At 36.5% G+C, this 27,669-nt stretch overlaps 1 protein-coding gene across 1 annotated transcript; it reads left to right on the top strand.

Moving 5' to 3' along the window:
* The first annotated feature begins 13,385 nt into the window (after positions 1-13,385).
* On the top strand, positions 13,386-26,147 carry LOC145097163 (DNA-directed RNA polymerase subunit beta). The gene is made up of 5 exons (XM_079034679.1): positions 13,386-13,538; positions 13,644-14,379; positions 14,529-14,582; positions 14,661-14,845; positions 25,919-26,147. Exons 2-5 carry the CDS (start codon positions 13,758-13,760, stop codon positions 25,982-25,984), a joined length of 927 nt encoding a protein of 308 aa, XP_078890805.1. The 5' UTR covers positions 13,386-13,538; positions 13,644-13,757; the 3' UTR covers positions 25,985-26,147.
* The last annotated feature ends 1,522 nt before the right edge of the window (positions 26,148-27,669 follow it).

Below are 27,669 nucleotides of genomic sequence, written 5' to 3'. Positions count from 1 at the left end.
TTAAAGCTTGAAGACATCAAGCTACATCAAAAGGTATGTCATCTAACTAGTACTTTGTAGTTTAAGAACTTCATAATATGCTAGTTAGGATTAAAGCCTTGGAAAGTTCTTATATGCATGTATTATAGAGAAAACATAGATCCAAGGTTTATAGGGTTGCATGTACACCATAGGAGTGTTAGAATGCTCAAAACCCAACAGATCCAACCTTTGAAAGAGACATGGAAATGATTACGGAGTTAAATTTCTATAACCCAACAACTTGACTAGATAGGGTTTCAGATAGACTCCAATGAAAGTATGATAAAAGTATCTGAACAAAGATTGACACAGAAGTTAGCCGACTGTCAATATCATCGATGTTTAAGATGTAATAAGTTCGGGAAATTGACCTTAGTAGGTCTTACATCATTTCCGGAGTAGAAAAGTCTTTGACAGCATAAAGGCCTAACTAAAAGTACTTACAGTACAAGGTAGTCACATAGAAAATTGCTACATAGAACATAGACAGGAACACGGTTCTTTAAGACAAGGAAGGAAAGTAAAGCATCTCCTACTGGTGACGGTCACCCCTATGGTGAACCCTTAGTTCAGCTAGTTGACGTTCCATATCAAGCTGGTATCTTTCATACACCCTATGGCGTACTCGGAGCTTTATGACTTCGGCTCGAGTTTCAGCTAGTGCTTGTAGCAGGGTCTCATGGTCTCTCTCAGATCTCTCACGAGTGTTTTCAAGGTGATTGGTGCGGAGGGTATGCATTCCTACATTGGTATCAGCTTCTTCGGTACGATGGAGAGTCGTCCTGCCCTGAATTTCGTTTCGGGCAACTCTACAGACTAGGATTGGTAGAACTCTGTCTATTGAGCTCCCTTTGCTTAAGTTGTAGAAGCTTCGGTCTCCATTAAATGGCATCGTTGATCTTGCTCTTCGCTCCATGTTTCCAAGCATTCTACCCAAGGAGGCGTCGGGCCATGAAAAGTCGGACGAGGGTTACGATTTGGAATGGGAGCTACCGGGGGTAAGTTCTCAACCTCAGGCTCGGAGTTATCATCATCCGAAAGGTCTTCAGCATGGTGATCATTCAAATGGATTGGATGATCATCCTCTGGTTCTTCTCCAAACCATCCAACATTGCCTTCATTCGGAAGGTACGGGTTGTCGTGGGGATGGAGTCCAGCCATGTTATCTACACAAGAATTGGGGTAAGGAAATAATTATTAGACGAACTATCTAGATAATTATTAGATAATCTTCATTAGTTACATCACTATTTGTAAAGTGCATACCATTTATATGTAATCAAAACAGGATAGGCCTTCGAATAAGTGACCTTAACTCCAAATTCACAAGGAACAGGGGTAAAGCAAAAATTCACAGATTCTAAGTCTGAAATCCTAGTTACATATAACCTTGGTATATCCACTTAGCAGCTATCAACTTAGTAATGAAGATCCTTTTTGGTTCTCAAGTAAGAAATTATAGTAACACAAAATACTCCTATAGTATTTTAGACTTATGATCTGCTCTAATGTTCTCATTGTGGTAGTGTTGGTAAGTTTTTAGACTTGTTGCCACATCACAACCATTCTTGGGCATGTGCTAATCACTCCTCGGACCAGCATAGTTGATCAGGCTATGCCACTCCCAAGACTGACCATACATCCCCGAGCTTACTTGTGATATTCAACAATCGTAATACTTTTGTTCTTGTCATTGTGACACGGATTTTAGTATGAACGCAGGTATGTATACTTAGTTAAATATTTTATTATTTAAAAGTATAAACTCTTGGTCAGAGTATTTTTAATCCCATTGTGTTTATAGTTAGTATATCTTTTATGGGTTGATATACTCAATTCACTATAAACAATGCTCTGATACCAATCTGTCACACCCCAAAACCGAGAATGGCGGAAACGTTATGGGCGGAGGACGTCGTGTAATGTATCACAACAATGTAAAGTAGTAAACAAGGAACAACATCACCCATTGAAATAATAGTATAATTTTAATTACAAGTGTGTTCTTTCATAGTATAAAACGACATAATGAATATTCAAAATAAAAGACGAGTCTTGACCGCTCCGTCTTCACAAAACCTGGTCGTCGTACCTGTCTATTTGTGACCTGAGAATACAAGTTATTTTGAAAGCGAGTATCAACAATAAAGCTGGTGAATTCATAAGTATTTATGTGTCTTTGATTTGTAAAGCTATAAAGAAAAGACTTGTTTGGAGAAAAGTTTGTATAAGTATGAGAATGTTTGTAAGTAATTGTAAACGTTTGAAAACCCTAGAAAATCCCATATTTCCTACTAGTATAAAATAGTAGCCTTCTACCAAGACTCGATTGTTTTGGAGGTTTGAACCTCTACATAAGTGAAGGTTTTTCCCTTGTACAACTATTATTATTCATATCTAATCTACCTCATCGATTATGTGGATGTGACACAAAGTAAAGGTAATAAGGAAAATAATATAATCATTTAAGTATTATCCTTTGGTACTAGGATAATCACGACGGAGGAACTTGCTGAATAGTATTAACCGTAGACATCCGTCGATGTGCATTTTCCCTTTGTAGCTAACAGCTGGGTGTAGAATGGTTAGTCTCGTCTTTATATAATAGTATCTACTCATATAACATGTAATAGTATCTCATCATATAGTATGTAATCGTATCTCTTCCTATAATATGTAACAGTATCTCTCCATACAGTATGTAATAGTATCTATGTAATTGTAACTCTGTAATAGTATGTCTTGTAATTGTATGTATTAGTATAGACTCATGAATGAACTGACTCTTGTGTGATTCCTTGTACCTGTAATAATAAGTAGTATCTCCTAACTATACCTATTATAGTTACTAGTAATGTACGAGTATAATCGAAGGTATACCTTTGCTACCCAAAGGTACTGAACTAACTGATGGAGCTATTATGTCTATATATATATGTATACATGATATATAATTAATATTTAGACGACATTCGGACGAATAACCGATACCCTAAGGCCACATCCCAACGAGGAAAAGGAATTACAGCGAGCTAGTTGTCCTAAGTCCTTTAAACATTACTTATATAACTATACATATATAGGCATGCATTTGACAATATAAAAGTATAAAAGAAGTTTTGTAAAACCTTTGAAAAGTTTAATAACTAAGAAATGATGACTTGGTGTCAGTTTATAAAACGATTTGAAAGTAGTTTGTTTGATAAGACAGTTTTAAGTATAAGGGAAACCTTTGTTTGAAACACAACTGTAACAGAGATTGAAAGGAAACATACAATATGTAAGATGGTTTGATAAAGAGTTTTAACATGTAATAACGTTTGAGAAAGTCATTTGAAGTAATATGTTTGGTAAAACAGCTAAAAGTGTAGTAAATCCATTTGTATGCTAGTTGTTAATCACTTGTGATTGATATAATAACTAGCATGATTCAACTTGTATCCCCCCACAAAAGCATTTATAAACATTTAGAAACATTTAAAAGGTTAATTAGGGGGTATGAACTCACTTGTAGTGAGTGGATCGTACGGAAGTGTCGGACAAGAGCTTGGTGTCAAGTGAAGACTTAAACACACACACAATGATCCTAATAACATATTAGTACATATGTATATATACAATTAGTGAATCATAACACTAATTAGACAAGTATAAACATTCTAAGGTGTGGAAAACACTTTAGTCAAAGTGTTAGGAGGCCATTGGGTTGCAACAAAAGATTGCAAGGCATTGAAAGTGAGTTTATGGTCAATGGACCATACTTAATGGAGTTTACGGCCCAAGGGAGTTTACTCTCAGCCGTAAACTCTCTAAAGAGTCTCCATTTGAGGCTTAAAGCTATTATGTCTTAAGTGGTTAAGTGTTCCAAGGCTTAAACAAGAGGCTAGGTGAGTTTAAGGTCCAGAAATGACCTTAACTTGTGTTTACGGCTTGGGGACCACTTCCCCATGAGTTTACGACCGTAAACTCATGGTATGAAGTACCAATTCGATGTTTGATGTCCCTAGTTCAATGGTGGTTGGTTCTAGACTAGTATCCACGGCTTGGTAAGGGACTAGGGTGCAACTTGCCCCACTTATAGGGGTTTACGGCCCAAGAACATGTCTTGGCCGTAAACTCCTTTGATCTTGTGTTTCTTTGTGATTTCTAAGCTCTAAACCTAGTGTACAACAAGTTAGAACAAGAGTACTTACGATCTAGGATCTTGAATGGTCAGTTTTGGCCAAGAACACTAGTGTGTGTTCTTGGTGAATCTTGAAGATCTACACAAATGGAATGATTTCACGGATGAAATCATGTAAGATCACTATTTCATGTAAGATATCAACTAGTTAGGGTAAGAAACTATCGAGTTTTGAAGATCGGGGACGAAGATCGGGATGATACTTGAGAGGATTTCAGCCAAGGGAAAGAAAGAAGTGAACTAATGGCCAACAACTCATCATATAAGGTGGAGTTTACGGCCCACATGGAGTTTACGGCCGTAAACTCCATTGTGGTGGTCGTAAACTCCTTGTCAAGTTGTTTTAGGCTTGTTCTTTGAGCTATAACTTTAGCAGACAAACCCCGACACTTATCCCTTAAGTGTATAAGGCTCAGAACGCTCAAAGAGACTCCAATTTGTGCTAAATGATAGCAGAAATGAGTTTGACTTTCAATGAAGTGTTTGACTGTATTGGATAGAAAATTTCGGGTTGTCACAGGTTTGGCACAGAGTTAGTGGCCGGTGCGTAGCAGTAGCGTTTATAGGGGTTATTCGTCAACCGAGGTGAGTCTTCTCACTGTACTTTACCTTGAGTTGTAGTTATGTGCGACCGGAAGGTCTTATGTGCTTATAGTGAGTATTATGTTATCCTGTTTTATGTGTTATGTTGTGCATTATTTCTTTGTGATTTATGCCATGTGGAGTTCTACAGATCGGACCAGACGGTCCAACGATTTATGAGGCCAGAGGGTCCTCAATCAGACTGGACCGGAGGGTCCAACGAGCTAGACTGGACCAGAGGGTCCAACGGGCTATGGGACTGGAGGGTCCCGCTGAGACACTTCGGACCGGAGGGTCCTACATAGTTATAGCCTCAAGTGGATAATATGTGTATGTGGTATTTTGGGGAAACTCATTAAGCTTCGTGCTTACCGTGTTATGTGTTATGTGTTTCAAGTTCTTATCAGGATCGCAGGAAGTCTGCGACTCGATTGTACACGCAAGAGAAAAGAGTCATGAATGAGGATCCTGGATTTTGATAATGTTTTGAAAACTTTGTTGACTATTAAACGGTGTTTATTTAAAATGACATGTGTTTTATGAAATTAAAAATAGAAATTTTGGTTTGAAAGTTACAGTGTTACAAAGCTAGTGCTCACATCTCACAATCATCGCTTAGCATTCTAAGTTTAAGTCTAGAAATCCTATAAATTCCTTATTCGCTTAAACTAATGCTCTAATACCAATTGTGACATCCCCATTTTCACGGCTAGAAAAGACCGATTTGTTTATGCTTTGTTTAAAAATCAGAGTTATATTTTAAATAAAAGAGTTGCGGAATTTGTTCCAAAAACAAAACATGATAAAGATTTATCAAAGCATTTCCGTGGAATTGTATTTCATTAAGAGACTCGGGATGTCATGTTCGATACAGATCAAAGGCATAAACAGTACAACATAAGCCTTACTACATTATTTCGTATTTACAGGCCTATAATCCCTTATCTCTCATCCAAACATCTATGATCATGCGCCACTACCTGTAATACAAGAAACTGAGTGGGTTAGGCTTGGGAGCCTGGTGAGCACATAGGGTTTTCAACCCACAATAAATAAGTTTATTAACTTTATCAAACCAAACAACCCGATTACCCGTTCCCGTTTTCCTCACTTTACGACCCTAAAGCATCTATCACAAGGGACCTAGTCTAAGGACTTTCATCAGGATGACAACACATGCTTCGGGGATTCCTTAGCAATTCATGTCAATTAAGGCAACCATGTGGGGGATGGATTACTATTGGTGAGCACACAGTTCAAATAAACACCTATAGGTTGCGATCCTGCTAGCGTTCCACTGGATTGTCTATAATAGTCTGTGGTCATCATCTATACTACGCTGGATGACTGTATCATCAATAACATCGATAACGAGGCCTCTCATTATTTTATTTTGTCACACAGCAACCATTACATCTACCCATGTTTGACCCAACACATTTTGTAGATATAAAATACATATACAATTTAAAACTTGTATAAAAATCTTTCACCCAGCATATACAACAAGTATTCAGACATAGCACGTAATTTATATTAAATACTTCATATCTATGTGTACGATGAAAGTAACTATGCAATCACCAATTAAGGTGGTGATTCCGAACTTAGACAACGCTTCGTTACTCTTGAAACAATTTCCTTCGTCAAAACCTAGTATCATTACCACTAAGGTTTAGTCTATTATTCACCGAGACTAATTAATAGTCTAGCTATTATTACTATTATATAAGCGTTAAACAATACTTATATAACCCATAATAATAATAGCCCAAGTACTTATTATAAGTTCCTAATAACGTTACTATAATTAAATAAAAACTATATTAAAAATACCGTAGGCGTAGCTCACTTACAGCGGGTTTTATAGAAAACCGGACTTTGCTTGGAGCAACGTTTCCAAACCGAAAGACCCTTTTTCTCGGGACTCCGGGAGCCTCGGGGATTCCTTCGGGTGCTAGAGGGTTTACCTAGGCTTTAGGGGACTTAAGATAGGTTGGAGAGAGAAAGAAACTAGAAAGAGAGTGAGTTTTGGTGTGAAAATGGAGGTAGCCCTCGGCCTCTATTTATAGGCGCGAGCCTTCGGTTGTACGCTGGGCGTACAACACTACGCGGGGCGTAGTTCGGATAAGGCGGACAAATGGCGAACTTCGGATGGTGCGACGTGGCTCGTTCCTAGACCGCGGAAGACAGCTGAACGCAGGGCGTAACTCCTTTTGACGCGGAGCGTACTTCGCATCTCCAGGCTTTCTTCGGACTACGTGGCGCGTTCTCGGATACGCTAGGCGTACCTCTCGCACCCAACTTCGTGAATTGCACTCTCGACTTCAAAAATTCATATCTTTCACGTACGTGCTCCGTTTTCGACGTTCTTTATATCCACGCGTAGGCGAGAACGTACTTTACCACTTTCATTTAGACTCCGTCGGCTAAATTTGACTTTATTTTAAATTTTATATTTTTAACAGGCCGGGACAAGATTGGTCCGTTAAAAATCCATAACTTCTTCATCCGACGTCTGTTTTCGTCTGTCTTTTTACCGTTATGCTACTATTAAATAGATATTCGGTTCTCGTTTAGGTTGTGTTGGCTAGAAACCGGTCGATCTAATATTTGAACTTCGGGTTGTACACTGTTAAGCCGAAACTTCGAAAAATCATAACTTCCTCATACGAAGTCAGATTTGGGTGTTCTTTTTATGGATGCTATTGGTTTAACGTATTCTATGACTTCTGTTTAGATCACTAAGGCTAAAAGTCGCTCGATCGTAAATTCACTATTTACGCTTCTCGGTGTCGTGTCGGTTTCGTCGCGGAACTTCGACAGGTCATAACTTCTTCGTTATAACTCGGATTTCGGCGTTATATATATCCCCGAAATCCTTGTTTCGACCACTACAACTTTATGTAAAGATATCAGGCTTATCTCACACTTTAATTTTGACGCTTATTTTTATCTTTTATTTATTATACATTTATAAATAAGCACATAAATGCACATAATTCACATAAGACTCAAATAATTCATCTTTATTTCTTCAAAAAGAGTTACAATAGTTGACCTAGACTATTACATCATCTAGTACTGCTTAGCCCCGAACACGGGCGTTACATTTTAGTATAATATTCATTGCGACTAATTAGTAGTCTAGATTCATCATTAACTCAGAGTCTACTTCATGATCTATAAAGTAAGGATCAGCCAAACAGGACAATTGGGAGGCATGACCATTTCGGCATATAGTTTTTTTTGAAATCCAACAACCAAACCCAACGTGACCATTATAGACACCTCTCCCGTAAGTAGTTCAATTAGTATAATGACTTTGAATCACTAATAAATCTTATATATATATATATATATATATATATATATATATATATATATATATATATATAGGTTGTAACATCCCAAAAATACGAGCCAAAAATTTCATTTTTAAAACATATTCTTAGCAAACCTTAGAAAATAAAACGTTCACTGATCATATCATTTCATAAAAGTTATCGCATGTCTTGAAAAACATTTCATAAAAACATAATAAAGTCAGAGTACAAATTCCCAGGAGGATCTCATAGTGCGGAATACAAGGCGTGTGTGTGATGGGCCGCTACCGCGCCAGCTCCTTCCCCTTCGAAGAAGAGGTACCTGAAATCAAAACTGAAAACTGTAAGCATGAAACTTAGTGAGTTCCCCTAACATACCACATACCCTACAATCACATAACATACAAATATTGTCAGACATATCTGGGTGCCCGAACTACCCCTTCAGTCCTCTCGACCGGATACTGTCTAGTATATCTGGGAGCTGGCCTCCCCTTCGGTCATCTCGACCGGATACTGATCAGTACATCTGGGAGCTTGCCTCCCCTTCGGTCCTCTCGACCGGATACTGACTAGCATATTTGGGTGCTGGTCTCCCCTTCGGTCCTCTCGACCGGATACTGGGGACTATTTCACCCCTACTACTACCACATAACACATAAATCTCATAAACTATCTAGCATGGCTGGGCATGACTGCCCCTTCGGCCCTATCGATAGGTGTTCTGGGGGACTATCTCCCCCCTACTGTCACTAGCACATAACATCATATCATATTAGCACAATAACATATCACATGTAGTAGCAAACCTAGATGAATATCACAGAGACAAACATCTATCATACAATCCTACTGGTATTGTGGCCGTAGACCCACCGCTACTGGAAGGTAACTCACCTCAAAGTAGCTGCTGATCTGCGTGGGAACTGACTGTCTCCTGGTGCTGCTGCCCCGAAAATCCTCCGGCTATAATCCCCACAAAACACTCAGTCAAATGCTGCTAATCGACCTCAGGGTAAAATGACCATTTACCCCTAACTAAACCAAGAGTCAAAGTCAAAGTCAACTTCCAGTTGACCCAACTCGCCGAGTTGGCCTGCCAACTCGCCGAGTCCCTATCCCTTTGTCTGACCATAGTCCCGTCTCTACTCGTCGAGTTTGGCATTGACTTGACGAGTTTTCCTTCTAAACTGATGTCCAAACGTCCTTCATCCTACTCGCCGAGTTGTATGAACAACTCGTCGAGTTCGTCTTCATCCGAAGAACACTCTATGCTGAGACTCGCCGAGTTGTATGAACAACTCGCCGAGTCTGTTCTTGAGGCAAGAAGATTGCCTTGGACTCGCTGAGTCAGGGCATTGACTCGTCGAGTTTCTTCATGGGTGAGTCTGGCTTCCGACTCACTGAGTCACACCCCATGACTCACTACTCCACTCCGCAAACACGAAAAGGGGGAGAACTCGGGGACTTGCGACTCGACTCGCCGAGTCCGATGAACGACTCGCCGAATCCTTCGCATGAAAACACTATATACTCGATTTTGCTCGAATCCAGCTCATGCCATACATAGATATGGGTTTCTAGGGCCCGATTAACACGTAAAGTTTCCAACTTTACGTGTAAATAAACACCAATGAAGGTTTTAGGGCTCAAAATGCACTAAAAGAGTAGATCTAGGGCTTTCATGCAATATGGATCCATAAAGGCAGTAGACCTGAGCTCCTGGAGCTCAATCATGCCTAGATCTAAGGGTTAATTAGCTTATTACAAACCCTAATTCGTGATCAAGCTTGGAAATGGCTCAATGAGGACTTTAATGGAGCTATAAGGGACTATAATCATGAAAACAGGGGGGAAACTGAGTTATACCTCAAGGAAATCACTGAGATAACACAAGGATGCCTGGCCTCCTTCTTCTCTTCTTGATCTACTCTTCTTTCTTCTCTAAATCTTCAAGAAACACACCAAAGCACTTCAATCTCACAAGGAATAAGGGTTTGAACGATGTTAGGAGCTCTGAGGGTGAAGGGGGCGAGGTTGGGGCACATAAGGTTGGTTTAAATAGGGTGCAAACCCTTGAAATTTAGGGTTTCATCAGACAGCGGGGACTCGCCGAGTCGCCAACTTAACGTGCTCCCAAACTCGTCTCCACTCGGCGAGTCGGGCCTACAACTCGCCGAGTCCAAGGCTATAAATGTAAAATACTTAGATAAAATTTACGTACCAGGAACCAGGTGCTACATAGGTTCATAACAATGATATTATATTTAAATATAAGTTATATTTAAATTAGGGTAGGCGTATCTCACTTACAACGGATTTTGCTAAAAACCGGGCTCCGCTGGAGCAGAGCTTTTGAGCAAAAAACTCTTTTTCTCGGAGCCTTCGGGTGCTCCGGGGCTTTCTTCTAGCGCTATGGAAGTTTCCTAGGCTTTGGGGGAAGGGGTTGGGGGAGTTAGAGAGAGAGTATAGAGAGAAAGAGATGGCTAATGGTGTGAGAAATATGGCAAGCCTCGCATCCTATTTATAGGGAAGCTGGACCTCACTGCGCAGGGCACTCCTCAGAGCTACGCGGTGCGTTCCAGCTACGGAGTACGCTCCTTCGTATGCGGTGCGTTTGTACGAATAGGTGTCCAAAGTTGGATGGGGCGACGTTGAGCATCCGAGACCTCTTATCCGAACGTTGCGCGTTCCTTTCCTCTGCGCAGGGCATTCTGCTTGCAAACTCGCATTTGACCATCCCGACTTCAAAAATTCATAACTCTCGAATACGAGCTCCGTTTTCAACGTTATTTATATCCACAGGTAGGTTGAGCCGTACTCTACAACTTTCGTTTAGACTCCGTCGGCTAATTTTGAATTTATTTTTAAAGTTATATTTTTAACAAGCCGGGATAGAATAAGTCCGTTAAAATTTCATAACTTCGCCATCTGACGTTCGTTTTCGTCTGTCTTTTTATCATTGAGCTCCTATTAACGATATATTCGATTATCGTTTAGGTTGTGCCGGCTAAAAATTGATCGATCTAATATTTGAACTCTGGGTTGCATACTGCTATGACAAATCTTGGAAAAATCATAACTTACTCATACGAAGTCGGATTTGGACATTCTTTTTATGTACACTCTCAGTTTAACATATACTATGACTTTTGTTTAGATCACTAAGGCTAAAAAGCACTTCATCATAAACTCACTTTTTACGTCACACAACGTTGTGCTGATTTTGTCGCAAAATATCGACATATCATAACTTCTTCGTTATAAAACGAATTTCGGCATTATTTATATCTCCAGAATCCTTATCACGACCACTGTAACTTTCTTCATAGATATTGGGTCTATCTATTATTTTATTTTTGACGTTTATTTTTTTATTCTTAATTTATTATACCATATAAATAAGTATAATGCACATAAAATCACATAATTCACATAATATTCAAATAATTCATTTATCTTACTTCAAAGTATGTTACAATTGTCAACCCTAACTATTACATCATCATACTAATGCTTAGTCTGGAAACACATACGTTATAATATGTACTCACCATGTTTCCCAACCTGACCCACTTACTTTATTGTATCAAGGTGGTTATATGAAAGATACATATTGCTGAGAGATTCAAGGAGTATTAGGCAACTAGTTTAATTACTATAAAGCTTGTAATATTTCATTATGCTTATGTTTCTGTATTGACGATGACATCCCGCTGTTTTAATATAAATAAAATACATTTATTCGTAAATGCTTTGATAATATAATTATCATATTTTTGGGAACGAATTCCGCAATACTATTTTTCAAAAAGGATACTCTGATTTTTAAATAAGCATAAACAAATCGGTATTTTCTGACTGTGAAAATGAGAATGTCACATATTTCCATACCTTGAATTAAAACACAACTAATTTTAACACATGAAGAATCGATTTTAATGTCATGAATAGGTTTTAACATCAAAAACAAAATTCAATTAGGCACAAAGAATTGATCATAGCACGATTTTAACACAATTTGAAATCATAAAAAATCGATCATAGCAAGCTTTTAACACAATTTCAAAATTAGAATTCTTGAATTGGAAGCATTCATAAGAAGATTAACAATCATACCTTCGGTTGGAAGAAGACGATGCCAAAATTGCCCAAGAAGAAGCTATGCGTGAATGAAGCGACACAGTCGTGAATTACTTGATCTTATGTATCGACGTATGTAGGGAAATCAAAATTACATGTGCCGATTGCATGGTAATCAGCTTGAAACCTCTTGATAGATTGCAAAATCTTAACCGATAGCACATAGTGGGGTTCGAATAGGGGCAAATTGATTTCTCTGCTCTTTTTTTTGAGATTCTCGGTCACACTTCTTCTTTCTTTTCTCTTTTAAAAATAAAGAATGAATTTGATGGAAAAATAATTGATTTATTTCTTGATTCTTTATTTTTTGTATCGACCAAACAAGAGAAAGGGAATCAGTTCGTTTTCTCTATTTTTATTTCCCTGTACCAAACACTCCCTAAGGGTTTTGAAATTTAAAATTAACCAACTATTGATTAATTAATATTAAACCCTTTTAACTAATTAAAACTATTTAATTAACTCCCAATCAATTTTAAAATAGTTTCCGATTAATTTATTAAACATAATAAATTAATAAACTTATTTGTCCTTATGTTTAGATCTTTTAATTTCTCATTTGTGTCTTGAGGGCAATCCAAAAAGACCCGATTATTATTTAGAAATTACAAATAGTTAATGATATTAGATACTATTATCATTAACAGGCAACACCGATTTTGGTAATAGTAAGGATAATGGCTGGAAATTGGCCTATAGTATTGGCTAGCGAACATAGCGGTGATCTTTAAAGAGAAAAAGAAAGAAGGAAGGCGTTAGGTTAGAGTTTTGGAAAAGGATGAAGGTGATGGCTATAAAGTTATGGATTTACAGCGAGACAGATATTTTTCTAACAAAATAAATATTAATATAAAATTGAAAAAAAATTAATAAAAAATTAAAATTATAAAGTAATTTAAAATCAATTTAAAACAAATAAATCATAAAAACTAACCAAACAAACAAATTAAAATTATATATAAATGACCATACTAATTAAGATAAATCGTATGTACTAGTCATTTAATTTTGTCTTAAAAAAAATATTGAAATGAAGAAAAATGACTAAATAATAAATGAATAATAGCAGCCAAATATTGAAGGCGCGCATCCAAAATTTTTGACCCGTGAAGTTTAAAAAAGAATCAAATGACAACACCTCAGCTGCATTCCTCTCTCCCGCCTCAATAATTCAGTTTGAGATGTTTTGGGAAATCGCACCCATATATCCCTCGTAACTCTCATCCCCGGTCAACCAAGTTTCAGACTTTCCATACAGAAATTGGGTCTAGATCCTCCTCAAGGTCAGTATCTCAACGCTCAATTAATTAGATTCTCATTGTTTGACAACTTTCTACTGCTTATCGTTTCCCAATTCGAGCAAGACTGTAAAAATCGTGCTTTTTTAGGGCATCAAGTTGATATTTCGTCGATTCTGACATCTTTGACAAGCGGGTTTTGTATCATTCTTGAGTTTTGCTAGTCGAGTAAGTCCAGTTGAATATTGTCTGCTTACTTTAATAATGAGTGAAGAGATACCCTCGGATGCGACTTACAAACCCCGATCCGCGTTAGGAGATGTTACAAATCAAGTTGGGAAAAGGGGGTTTTCTTTCGTATCCACTCCAGGTGTTCAATCTGTAGATGGTTGTAAAAAAGATGAAGGATTTCAGTTTGCAAAGAAAGAATGTCTAAGAGTTGATAACTCCCAAAAAGAAAACTTCCATAAAGAGATCTCAGCCATAGCTAGTATATCTAAGATCTCATGTGAAATTAAGGAACCCTGTTCACAAGATGGTAGAAAAAGCATCACCTCTTCTGGTTTAAAAGCTGGTGATGTTGTGAGCCCATCTGATAGAAACGGTTCTCACGTGACAGTAGAAGCTGAAGAAGATGAAAGAACTGATTCTGTTTTTGCACCACAAAATCCATCAAAAGAAAAGTTGGAAAACAGTTTGGTGATGGATGATGGTGATGATGATGCCTGTCTTGATAATTTATATTCAAGCAAAGATGAGTATCTTGATTGCTCAAAATTTCCCGAGTCACAGGAGTCCAGATGCGGTTTAGAGATTAAGGGCGATGGATTCTCAAGCATGTGTATGGAGTCTATCAAAACTTGTCCATGTTCCTTTTGCATGAAAGGTGAGTTTCAAAGTTCAAACTTCATACAGAATTTTTACATTGTTATGTTGTTAGTTGACTTGATACACATGTAAGAAGCACAAATTTCGATACTTTGTAGAGTCTTACAATGATCTGATTAGACTCTGGTGTTCTTTAATGAAAATCAGCTGCTTACCTTTGGTCAGATCTACACTACCAGGATATCAAAGGCCGAATAGCTGGTGAGTTGGGGTGTACTTTGTATTTTTCTAAGATTTTGCACTTTAGATGAATACCTTTTTTTTTGTGTGTGTGTATAGCAATAAAGAAGAGTCAGAAAGAAGCGAGCATTTTGGTTAACCAAAACAGCAAGGATGGTGTGATTGGTAGATGTGGGGAAGGGAACTCAGAAAAATTCTCAAACTTGGAATCGGATCTCACGGGTCGATGGATGTCACTTTTTGTTCATATGGAGGAGATCTTTGTTCGTGAGGGAAGCCAACTAGTAAGATAACTAAACTCCATTTTGTTTCTAGTTTTTATTTACTTTTTATCATATTAGTTGGAAATCAAATGGTCTTATGCATTGCTCCTTTGATGAATTGGAAACTGATATGAACTCACTTGGAGAATGAAGTAAAAAACAAGAACATGAAATAAAAGCTCTAATGTATTGAATTAAACACTTCAAAATACCAAAAGAACATAATGATAACCTAATGATTTGCTACAATTTTGAGAGCCTAATCTCTCCTAAGGTATGCAATACCAAATCTCTCATAGATGTTAAGCTCTCTTTCCACTCCTAGACAAGCAACCAAGGGATGAAATTACTAGTTTACCCTTCTAACAAAAATAAAAACCTAAAGTGCCTAAGGGTGTGTTTAGTTATGGAAAAATGAGCTGATTTTCGGAAAAAATTTCCAAGAAAAATGAGAATTTTGAAAATGCGTTTAGTTTGTCTATTTTTCTAAATTTTTCATGGAAAATGAAAAAATTCTGTTTTTTTTAAATTACAAAAAAATTGGAAATTTTTGGAAAACCGATAATCATTGTTTTTCATATTTTTCTAATTCTAACATTTTTCTAAAATATAAACACATACCCATTCCCACCCCATCCACCTCTACCTACCCTCACTTTAACACTCCCAACCCACCATACCTTACCTACCCATACCCACCTACACCCCCTCCTATACACACACACACCCATCCCCATCCCCACCACCCCCACCCTTACCCCTACGCCCACAAACACACATACACACACATACCCATACTACTACCACAATCACCGACCTACCATCACCACCACCACCATCACCGCCACAATTGCCGCCACCGTCCCCACGCCCACCCTACCACTGCTACCATTTTCTAAAAATGAAAACCGGTAGAAAAATACACATCTAAACACATTTTCTAAAACTGAAAATGGAAAATGAATAAGTTTTAACTAAACGTGTTTTCTAAATTTTCCAATGAAAACGGAAAATTGTTTTTCCGTAACTAAACGCAACGTAAATTACCCTCCCACTACCAAAAATGATTTTTATTTGTTGAATTCCTCTTTTTACCCTTTTTATAAAATGTTTGATTTAGGTGTTTGTTTTTTAAGAGATAAAACGTTTGTAGTTTGTTGATCACATCTACAGAAGAGGAGGCGAACCAAACATCTGTAGTTTGCAAGAAGAAGATTGTTTGTTTTTTAAAAGTCTGCAAACTGCTAAAATAAATTTAAATTTAAATGAATTGATTTTTTAAACCTATAAGAGTTTTTCAACACTAAACTTTAACTAATTTTGGTTTTAAAACATTGAAATATAATTCATACAATTTTTTTTCTTACAAAATTTTATACAACACAAAAATATAATTGAGAAATATAATTCATGCAATGGTAATGTTTATTTGTAAAAAGGTCTTATAAAAAAATTAAAAAAACTGGTTCTTACTTCTTACAATTTTTTTATATAAAAACATTTGCAAAATTGTTTTTTAAGTTTATAACATGGCAAAATAACGATTGTAAAACTTTTTTGGATCTAATATGAAAAATAGTTAAAATATTGCATCTTTAATAAAAATAATCCAAACTTTGGAAGAACCAATACTAAAAAGTACTGTATAGTTTTAAGAATTAAACGTGAAGTGTAACTTTTTTTTTGTTGTCATTTTTTGTTTTTAAAATGTGAAGAATTAAGCTGGGTATTTTCCCCTAAACCTAGGAGTTTTTCAAGCTTAAAAGAGGTATGAAGATGTATGAAGTGGTTTGACCTTTTCCTCTAAGAAGAGGACATGTAGACCTTTTTATGTCTACATTCTTCTAAAAAACAAACCATAGCTACACGAAAACGGGATTGTTTTTGTATGTGGAAGGAAAACAAGGAAAACAAGATCGAGGATCGATAATCTATAAAATTTGGAATGCAGGGGGTAGTCTTTTCCGAAAAGCTATTTTGGTATGTGGAACGCCGTACCATGTAATGTGGTACGATGTACCATAAACTACCAAAATATATAATACTATAAATGTAAAATGTATACTACATACTTCATGGGAAAACATAAATGTCAAACTAACAAAAGTATAAAACATAAAGCTAAAATAACTTTAAAGCTCAAAACAAAATAACTTCATAATTCATGTCAAAAGTTTACCAAGTTTGATCTTTCCTTTGGCCTTTTTCATTCCTATCATTAGCCACATGATCTACATCTTCTAGATTTTCCCATTTCATTTCTTTAAATCTTGTAATTGACTCTTTCAAGTTCGTGTTTTCGCGATTTACATCCCACTTCTTGTATGGCCCGGATGTGTAACTTTCGGAGAATCTTGATTGGAGACGAATATTCGAATGTATAAACACCAATTTGTCAGGAGTTCAATTGGTTTCTCTTGACATTATGTATGCAATCATATGTACTCCAATTTCTCTCGGCTGATGAACTAGTAATAGCAAGTTTATCGATAGAGATAGCGAGGAAATAGCAACAACCCACCTATATGCTATGTAGCGATAGCGATGAAATAGCGACTGCTATTTCATATTTTGTGATTTCTTATAAAATTAAACACTATATTTACCTGCACCTATTCAACAATTAAAAATAATACATAGAACTAACAATTACCAGTTCTATTAAGCTAACATTAAGTTCCCAAAGATTTTTACTACAAAAGATTGGTTAGTTTTAGACTCTAAAATCTAAAATTAAGTTTTAATACCACAAAAGAATGGTTATTTTTAGACTCTAAAGTCTAAAACTATGTTTCAATACCATAAAAGAGAGTGTTATGACTCTAAAAGCCTAAACTCTAAAATACCACTAATTGACTAATCGTTATCCTCATCCTCCTCAAATATGAGTTCATCTTCCCCCTCTATTTCAACAAACTCCTTATAAACCCCAACATCATTTTCCTCTTCAGGTTCATCTACCAAATGGGGTTGTCTAGCTCTAGCTTTACCTTGTGAGCTCGACTCAACAACCCCAATAGCCCCTTGCATCCCACCTGGTGTTGTTGTTCTTCTAGTTAGATGAACTGACTCATCCACCTCCATAGCCTCTGTCATAACATTCCATCTGAAGTCATCTCCCTCAAACACAAGACCATCATCATCACTTGCCAACCACTCGAACGGGTCATGTATGTGCGAGTCTACCAAGATGATCGGGTCGATCATATCCCGCATATCATACCTCCTCCTTAATGCTCGATTATATTTGATGTAAACTAAATCATTTAATTTTTGTCGTTCAAGACGGTTTCTTTTTTTCGAATGGATCTACAAAAATAAAATTAAACCATTAGTAAATAGTGCAAATGTTATTAATCTTAAAAAAATGAACAACTTACATGTTCAAAAACACTCCGGTTACGCTCTCACACCCTGATGAACTATAAGTAAACTACAAGTAAGACTCAACACCTTCACAACAAACTTCTTAAGTGTTGGTGCTGATGATCCATATTGCATCCGCCATTTCGTTGGTGCAAGTGTTGTTCTTAATTTAACAACCATATGTTGCGCAAATAACTCTTCTGCATCAGTATATATAAAGAGCCCTTGGTGAATCTTGGTCTCGTCTTCTTCTGATGACATCTTCTATATGCATGCCATCAAGCGCTTAATCACCTCATTATCTTCTTTCACTCCTGGGTTGTAAAAAATACTCGGATTTAGATAGGACCAGCTGCATGCAAATCTTGGTGAAGTTGACAATTCCACTTGTCATCAATGAATTTGAAGAAAGCTTTGTATTTGTTAAATTTGTTGTTGAATGAGTATGCAATCTGCTCCTTTGCCCTATCCATGGCTTCATAAATATACCTCATAGCCGGTTTTCTTTCACTATCTACCAATCGAAGCACCGCTAGTAATGGTTCACCAACTTTGACAGCAATTTCAATGTTAATCCAAAAACTAGTTGAAAAAGTAGTTGTGACACATTGAGTTCCTCCCTCCTCCCCTTTGAACTTGCTTTTGTTCCAAGCTTCAGACGTGAACAACTTCTTTAAACTTGTCTTATGACTCCTAAAGCAATTCAGAGTTAAGAGGGCGGTTGCAAACCGGGTCTTTGCGGGCCTAATCATATCTCTTTGACCCATAAAGTCTCTCAACATATTCAAGAGCAATGTACGGTTGTAAATGTAAGTGTTAGCCGCAATTGCTTTGTCTAGTGTCTTCTTAAGATGAGTCACTTTGAAGATGTCTTCAAGCATGAGACCAATGCAATGCGTAACACACAGAGTCCAATAGATGTGTGGATATTTTGCTTCCACCATTTTCCCTGCCAAAACATTGTTGGCAACACTATCTGTTACAATTTGAACCCCATGATCGGGTCTAGTTTCTTTGATGAAGTAGTCAAACAACTTGAACAAATTCTCTCCTGTTCAAACAACAAAAATAGTCAATAACAGTTAATACAAGAGTGAATAACAGTCAAAAATAGTAAAGAACATAAACAACCAATGCTAGAACATAATAGTATAATACATAACAAATTAATCTTTCATGGTACATAACATAAACAACATAGAACAATGAATATAAACATAAGTAAAGTACATAACATAAACAAAAGAAAACATAAACATAAGTAAAAAACAAGAACAATGAATACTTGTATGAGAATAAGAAGATGCATCTACAAATTCTAGAAACATACTTCCTCGTGGAGTATTCACTAAGAAGTTGATAAGTGCTCTTCCTTTCCGGTCCCTCCAACCATCAGCCATCAAAGAACACCCGATTGCCTTCTTCTGGGTCTCATTAAGTATCAAAAGTTTCTTTGTGTGCTCCTTCTCTAGCTTTAACAGGGGAACACGTACCTCATGGTAGCTAGGGGGTTTTATGGGGGTTTTATATCGGGACCATGTATAGCAATGGCTTCAAGTTCCCACCAAGTACCCCTTCTTCTTCTTCCCTGTTTCATTGGATGACTTGAAATGAGTATCCAAAGCGCCTTTTACTTTCTTGTTGTGTAGGGTTGACTTGGAGGACGAAATAGCCCTCTTGCCTAACAAGAAAGGAACCTCACCAGCTTCTTCTTCATCTTCATCATTTATATCCACCACATCATCATCAACGTGAGTAATGTGACTCCTTTCAACTTTATCTTGTTTCTGTTTCTCAAAAATGTCTTTAAAAAGTTTCCTAACATCTAGTGGAGTTCTAAGACATTTGCAAACTGAAGTGGAATCACAAGCAAGGTGATGTTTGTCTTGTAATCCTACTTTTGGCAACATTTGGACAATAATTACACAACACCTAGTTTGTAGTTCCTTCAACTTTTTTGCCATGTTTCCAACCAATATCATCCTCTTTTACACCAGGAGGCATGCCTGAATTGATCACAAGATAGAAGCCAATATCATAAGAATCACATAATCAAAGATAACACAAGAGAATTCAAAGAATCTCATAATTTAGAAGAAAGAAAGAAGCAAAAGATTACCTTTTTTGAAGTTGAAGTCTTGCAGAATTGATCAGAATATAGAAGTTAAAAGCTGAAATTAGAAGAAATCAGTTAAAGCCTGAAACCAAGAAGTTAGAAAAAAAAAAACAGAGCAATTTAAAAGTCTTACCTTTTTGAAGTTGAACAATCGAGATGGATTCTGGAGTCGTCTGGGGAGAAAGGGAGATGTATTATTGTCGTTACTATCGTAGAATCACATAATCAAAGTCAATTTCGTGTCTTCCCCTCTAATCGACTAAGACTGTACGATTCACCGCCTAAACCTATTCCGAGTCTAATTGCTATGTTTATTACCGATTTAAACAAAAAAAAAATCAATTTTGCCGGATCGCTACGCACGCTATTTCATCGCTAGCGACCCATCACAGCTACGCTACGCGATCGCTATTAACAACCATGAGTAATAGGTTACGATAAAATTTTCTTTGCTATAGCAGCAAGTTTGGGAGTTTCTAAAACGTAACTTAACCACCAATCAATGGCATCCATGGTCACCGCATCCATGTGAATTGCTGCCATTGAATAAAGGCCTTTTTCATGTGAAAAGTAACAAATTGCTCACGTATAACATGCTCCTCTTCTTCACTTTTTGTGATCCTCTTAAAAGATTCTATTACACCAACCAAAACCTCCTTATCAAGATTTAGAGTTTTCCTACGCATTTCACCTGATGCCATCTCCTCAAGATAGTTTTTATCATAAAATCGTAGAGATAATGCAAATCCTAAACAATGCAAAGGGATTGTTATCTTCTCCCATCTTAGCTAGTACAATCTTCTTTACTCGAGGGTAATATTCAACATAACGATGATTCACCATGTCTCCTTAATCTCTCCTAGCATGTTATCTATTTTCTCGTAAATTTCTCCTATCTTTGATCCGTCACCATCACAAAATTTAATCATCAAGTATATTGGTTTTGTAATAGCAAGAATACTTTCCACATTATCCCAAAAGTTTTCACTTTTAATTGTATCAACTAATAATCCATTTTTCCTAGTGTTTTCATCACCATTTTTCAGCCACTATTTCCATGAATTAAGGACAATTGTAGTAGCAAGAGACTTTATAATCCCATAACCTTTTGAGCAAAAAATAATGAGATGCAAATCTAGTTTCTGCTACTTTTAACAATTCCACTTGTGAATTATCTCTAAAAATAGTCAATGCATGGGTGTGATTAAGAAAATACTTAACAGTTTTTTTCCCTTTCCTATATGTGTCCATTAGCGAAAAACATTCAATTGCAAGATCTTTAAAAACTAAATTCAAAGTATGGACACAACAAGGAGACCAGATGTTTATATACCTTTTCCACCTCTTTTCCAACAACCTTATAGTTTGCTACATTGTCAGTTACAACTTGAAGAACATTACTTCCTATGGTTTCAATGGCTCCAAGTAAGAAGTTTGCAATTCCTGTACCTGTCTTCTCTACACCAGAAAAGTCAATTGCATACATAAACATGGCACCACGGCTCTTGACAGTAATAACATTGATTAATTGTCGATGTTTAACATTGGACTAGCCATCCTACAAAATAGAAACCCCTTGTGTATACCATGTATCCTTCACTTTACTGAAGTCAGCCCCTTTTCCATATCTCTCACACACTTGTTAAGCAAAACGGTTCGAGCCTTATCATATGAAGGAGCCTTGTAGCTAATATGTGCCCTGTTTATGGCTGTGATCATCTCTTGAAACTGAGGATTATGTAGAACTTTCATATCAACTATGTTTCTTTCCATTACAAGTAAAAAGAATCGTCGAGTGCTTTTTAGAATTAGAGGTATTTTTTTTTTGTTAATTATAGAGTTCTTTAAAGGTTTAGAAAAACCTTTTGATTCGATAGCTTTTACTTTGTTTAACAAGCTTTGATATTTAACTCGATCCTTGAGTATAGCAGGACACCTTTTGATTTCTGGTGCTTTCCTTATTGCAGCACCAAAAAAGTGTACATGAGTTATAGTATAAGAGCTGGTAAACATCTAGTTGCAATGCTTACACACCCATTTCTTTGACCCCTTTGCGTTTACTCTCTGATACCCCAACTATGTCAACTTTGAGGGGCTTATCATCCTTCGATTGAAATCCCTTATTGCACAGAGAGTTTATATACCTTTTCCACCTTCTTCAGAGTTGATGGGTCGTTGAATTCATTTGATTGAAATCACGTTCCATCCTGTAACATGATCGAAATTTCAACAATTTGGGATTGACAGATTTTGTGATTGGATTGCTATTGGTCCCGATCTTAGTATCTAAGAAACAAAGAGTCTGCAAGTGGAAATATCTGCTCGTTGTGCCACGCAAGACGCAAACATAAGAGGTTAAGAAACTCTTTTGACAAAAAAAACATCAACTTAGTGGATATATAGCAATATCCAGCCCTCGAAGACCATCTTGTGCTCAAGGTGGATAAAATATTAAAAAATGGTGTATAGCATCCAAATTCTTCGAGGTAGCCTCTTTGTCTTGTCCTTAGCATCCATGGGCTCCGGTGGCTTGAAGTTCATCTTAATAACCTCATCAACCTTCCTATTCTCGCTTCTCATAAATAATCGTACTTGGGGCCAAAGTATCGGTCATTAGAACAAGGAACCTCCCTTAGTGTCTTCATCGCCCCAATCACCTTCTTGAACTTGATGCTTAGTAAACCTCTTCTCCAAGAAAAATACCTTGTCCTCAAGGTGAAAAGAAAAAGGTTATTCTAGGACTAAAATGCATCGAGCCTCGAGGTCTTTTCCCTTCGCCTCACGAGGCGTAAGCCCGAGGGTGAATTAAAAATAAATATAAAAATTATATATCTTATTTTTTTTTTACTTTTTTTTTAGATGAATAAAAGTTTCAATTAAACAACAAGTTCAATTGTCATTATACAATGAGTGAGATGGCAAACGGGCAACCGCTAAGCCTTTTTGAATGGTAAAGCTAATTCTTTTAAAGACTACATCCGAAGATCTAGGGGATATAACATTATTATGCATGATTCTTTGTACTCTTTTAAGAAGCTCTACCGCATCTGGTGCGAGGAAACCAAACGTATCAAATGCAAATGGTATGAACACGTGTTGATTTTCCATGCACAATCTCTCATGTTTGGTGACTTTGTTTGTGGCTGCTTTTAAAGCAGCATGTCCCGTTGTGAAACCCCCATCCCTCAGGCCCACGAGAGGGGATACCTCTGTAAGATCGACACATGTGTGTTTCCCTCCGACCCATCCAAAAATCAAAATGTCAGCCGGTCTGAGGGTTGACCTTCCTTCTGTCGGATCAGTCAAGAAATTAACAGGTACCTCTTTCTTAGCAGAAACTCCGGCACGCTTAAATATGTCAAACAAAACATCTCTAACCATATCGTGCCTGTATTTGAACCCCGAGAGTTTTTTACAGTGAACTGCATGCTCTCCAAAAGAGTCCAAAAATGTCTTGCGACACACAGGACATATCTCGTCAGTTGGGAAAATGGAGATCATAAGTCGATATTTAAGAATAGTACGATACTCCACGGGAGACATGTGTCGGCCAAGTCCATCTAGAGGGATAGCCCGAAGAAAATCTTGAGCATGTGGTGCACGTAAGCACTAGAAAACCACTTTCTGCTGAGTCGTCATGTCGAAATGCATTTCCATATCTTGGACAATTTTACAAAAAAGGGCACTCGCCAGTGTATTCTGGGATTTAGGGGGGGCGGTGTCTTTAGTAGTAAAATTGTTAAGGTCAAAATCTGGAAGCTTGTTGCGAAGGGATGCCAAGGCACAATCATAATCAGAATCCATACCATGTATACCGCTATCCCGTAAGATACGGTATTGCAATACCCAAGATTGGGTCCGTGAGGCAACAAAAGCATAGGAGGTAGCCTCTACTGTCGAATATAAACCCAAACCCCCAAACCTAATGGGTAGCAAAACAATTCGCCATTGTATGTCACCAAAAAAAGGGCCCCCACAAACCACAATGTCCTCAATCGCCCCGCGCAATCCATTGTCAAAGAATATTGCCGCCTTCTCCATGTGAACGGGTTGGCACGTCCTCAACCCAAAGAAAAGCTTAGCAATACTCATACAAGACCGAAGAAGAAGGAGCTCACTCTGGGGGTCAGACAATTGTGGAAGAAGACGCATCAAATTTACAGCGTTTTCGGCTCTCTTTATGGCTAGACTGCGAATGAAACTAGCATCTCTACTAACAGCACCTCCAAGAAGTTTCACCCCCAAAAGCGGCCTCTCAATGTCTGCTGGAAATAGCCCCTCCTGTAACTTCCTACCATCACACGAGGGCCAAAAGAGCTCGGTTTTCCGATAAATGTGCTATCATCCAAGTACCAGGCATGGAGAAGAAGCTTGCAATTGTCTCTAATCTTATGCAAGAGCGGGTGCAACACAATGGCAAAGAGAAGTGGTCTCAAGGGGTCTCCTTGTGTTTAGTAGCTCTAAGAGAAATAAGTAGAAGTATCATAAATGTAATAAAAGATTAGCGAGGGGGCAATTTGGTAACATTCCTTGTTAATTCGGTTTAGGTTAAATAATAATTTAAGATATAACTTACATAAAAGTTTCACATGAGAAATTACTTCCTCGTTGCCACAATTTGAGGGTATGATCATTGTAGATCCATCTGAAAGCCATGGTTTACTAAGCAGATCGAAACAGTAGAATCCAGGGAAACCACACATCATAACATGAAACACCTCATAACAGAATATAAGAAGTCAAATCTAAAATTAATATTTCTGGATATGTATCTGCAACAATGGATGCAAAGATGAGAAAACCAAGTAGAAGATTAAAATACGAACATAATTAAATGAATACAAAAAGCCGATTATATATATATATATATATATATATATATATATATATATATATATATACACACACACACACAATAAATAAAAATATATTAACTAAATTATCCAGTTTATTTATTGAATTCGATTCAATTTCCTGCCAACCAAACACATAACATATTATGATTCCTTCACATTCTAAACCATTCTACCAATCTAATGCATGTTAGGTTTTCAAATATGTAAAATCATCATAATAATGCAACCTGTATAAGCTAAATTCTAAACAGCGATCTTCGCATTAATGTCATTCTTGTAATGAAGATTCATACCCATTTCAAAAATTTTGTTATACATATGTATTTTAAGTCATTTTTTGTAATGAACAAGTGGAATACGATAAAAGAAAGAATAATAACAAATACTGTGTACATAATAATCTTGATGGGATCAAAAGACTGCATGCATTTATTTCACTTGCCAGACAGTTTGGTAAATATATTTGATTGTTAGTTAAATTTCTGAAATAAGCTTCACTCTTATGGATCATAGTCACTTCCTTCGCAAATATGTAATTATTAATATGGGTAAAAGGTTCATGTTAGTTTCCAAAAAAGGAACTTCACCATTAATATGGAAATTGTGTTTGTTGACATTTACTTTTTGCCAAGGAAATAAATAGTTTTTATAGCAGAATATAAGGAAGGGCTAAATGCAAGAAATATGTAGTCCTAAAATTCTGATTTTTGAGTGAAATCCCTTTAATATATATTTGTTTTGAACTTATTATGGCAGGAAACAAGCTTATCAATACTTAGAGAACTGAGAGATGATTGCAAGGGTGATTCAGAGGAACATTAGTCCTCGTGTGTTCAAATCTTGTTTGAATTGTTGTAATAGTTTTTAGTATTCAAAACAATTTGTAAGGTAAGATTGTGCAAGTCCCTTGTGGTTTAGTTTCCCAAACTTTTTATTTATGGATGTCTTCATATGAATTGGATCAATGGTTCCCAAATGTTCATAAGTCTTTTATGCTTTTCTAATTTATATCAAATCAGTTATGTTTTCCTCATTTCATGAAAAGGAACAAAAATGAACATTCATATGAATACTGAATACATATATGATCAACATTTGAAGATTTTTGTTTTACATTTAAAAAGATAAAAAAATTAACACAAAGTGCATGTTTGTGCCAACGTCCAAGTATAAAATGGAAGATGGTCTTTACATGCAAGTTATCAAGTTTATAACTAGAATTCATGTTTTTCTCTTTGCATGCAAAAATTGTCTCTTTGAAAACACAACACAATAGTTATGTGTTTAGGATTTGGAAGAATCCTGAATCCAAATCGATTGCTCTTCGATTATCCTAAATCAGATTTTGTGATACCACAAGGTCGAAATCACATAGTTTGGAAAGTGTATATACAAAACATGATTCTAAAATTATCCAAGTTATTATTGATATTCTTAGACCCAAAATCTAACATTTCATTAAGTTTTAATGTTAAAAATTATCAAAAAGACCATAAGCAGCAAAAACATGAAAATTGTGATCCAAAAGAAAAAGTAGTCAAATGTGAGGGTTTTTTTTTTTAAATTATCTAGAAAAAATATCGGTAAACCTATTAAAAATGTCAAATCAAGAAAAAAACAAAAAAAAAAATGCGTAGTTTTTTTTTTGGGAAAAAAATCAAGATTTAATCTGGAAAAAATATCTAATATGTGGGGTCTGTAAATAAAAACCATCTTAACAGTCCTTTCAAAACTCCAATGGTAAAACCAGATGTGCACAAATGAATCGGTCCTAACTGGTCCATATTTTTTTTTACATAGAAGCAGATCGTTAAATCCTTAGTCAGTCAATACCAACGATTCGGGTACGTTCCTCATTTTCAGCCTATTGTCGGTCCTCAGCCAATCCTAGCTATGACTTATGACTGGTCTTTCCATGAGATTGTCCTAAAAATAAAAAAACGGTCCAAAACCGATCTTAAGGCATGGAGGCTCTTCAATGGCTGCTTGCCTTACTCCTCTTTTGCGTAAAGGCTTACCTTTTTTTTTAATAGCTTTAAGATACTTCCCCTCTTTATTCCAAAAACCCAATTGAAATGCTTTTAAGAATTAGACATCTACGGTTAAAATAACAAAACTAACAAAAAAAATCAACCTATTTTTTTTCCTTTTTCCAACGGCTATAATTTAGAAGCAACAACTACATTTCATTTTTATCTATTCTCTCAACCGTTAAAAAGTCGTTTTTTTCCTACCAAATAACACCATATTAATACCCATTCATACCCAACCATTTTTCTCATCCCAAAACCTAATTTTCTCAAAAAAAATCTCGATAAAATTGCAAATAAAATCAAATTTGGCAAATTTCGAATATTAGATAGTTGGAAAATGTTGGAGCTAAGGAAGTAGCTCTCGTGCAGCCGATCGCAACATTTAGCGCTTTTATCTAGACATACAATTTGAAGACATTAGCAAATCAAACTAAACGACACAAATGTGGTTAAGTTTTGCAAATAACATGGATA

Source organism: Lactuca serriola, chromosome 4 (genome assembly GCF_051521515.1).
Source record: "Lactuca serriola cultivar US96UC23 chromosome 4, Lser_US96UC23_V15, whole genome shotgun sequence".
NCBI lineage: Eukaryota > Viridiplantae > Streptophyta > Magnoliopsida > Asterales > Asteraceae > Lactuca > Lactuca serriola.
Note: the sequence above shows the minus strand (reverse complement) of the source record. Positions and strands in the feature narration are given on the sequence as shown.

Coding starts and splice junctions, on each gene's coding strand:
- LOC145097163 (XM_079034679.1), top strand. CDS start 13,758: ATGAGTGAAGAGATACCCTCGGATGCGACTTACAAACCCCGATCCGCG. Junction 14,380..14,528: donor ATGTTCCTTTTGCATGAAAG/GTGAGTTTCAAA, acceptor AATGAAAATCAG/CTGCTTACCTTTGGTCAGAT. Junction 14,583..14,660: donor TATCAAAGGCCGAATAGCTG/GTGAGTTGGGGT, acceptor GTGTGTGTATAG/CAATAAAGAAGAGTCAGAAA.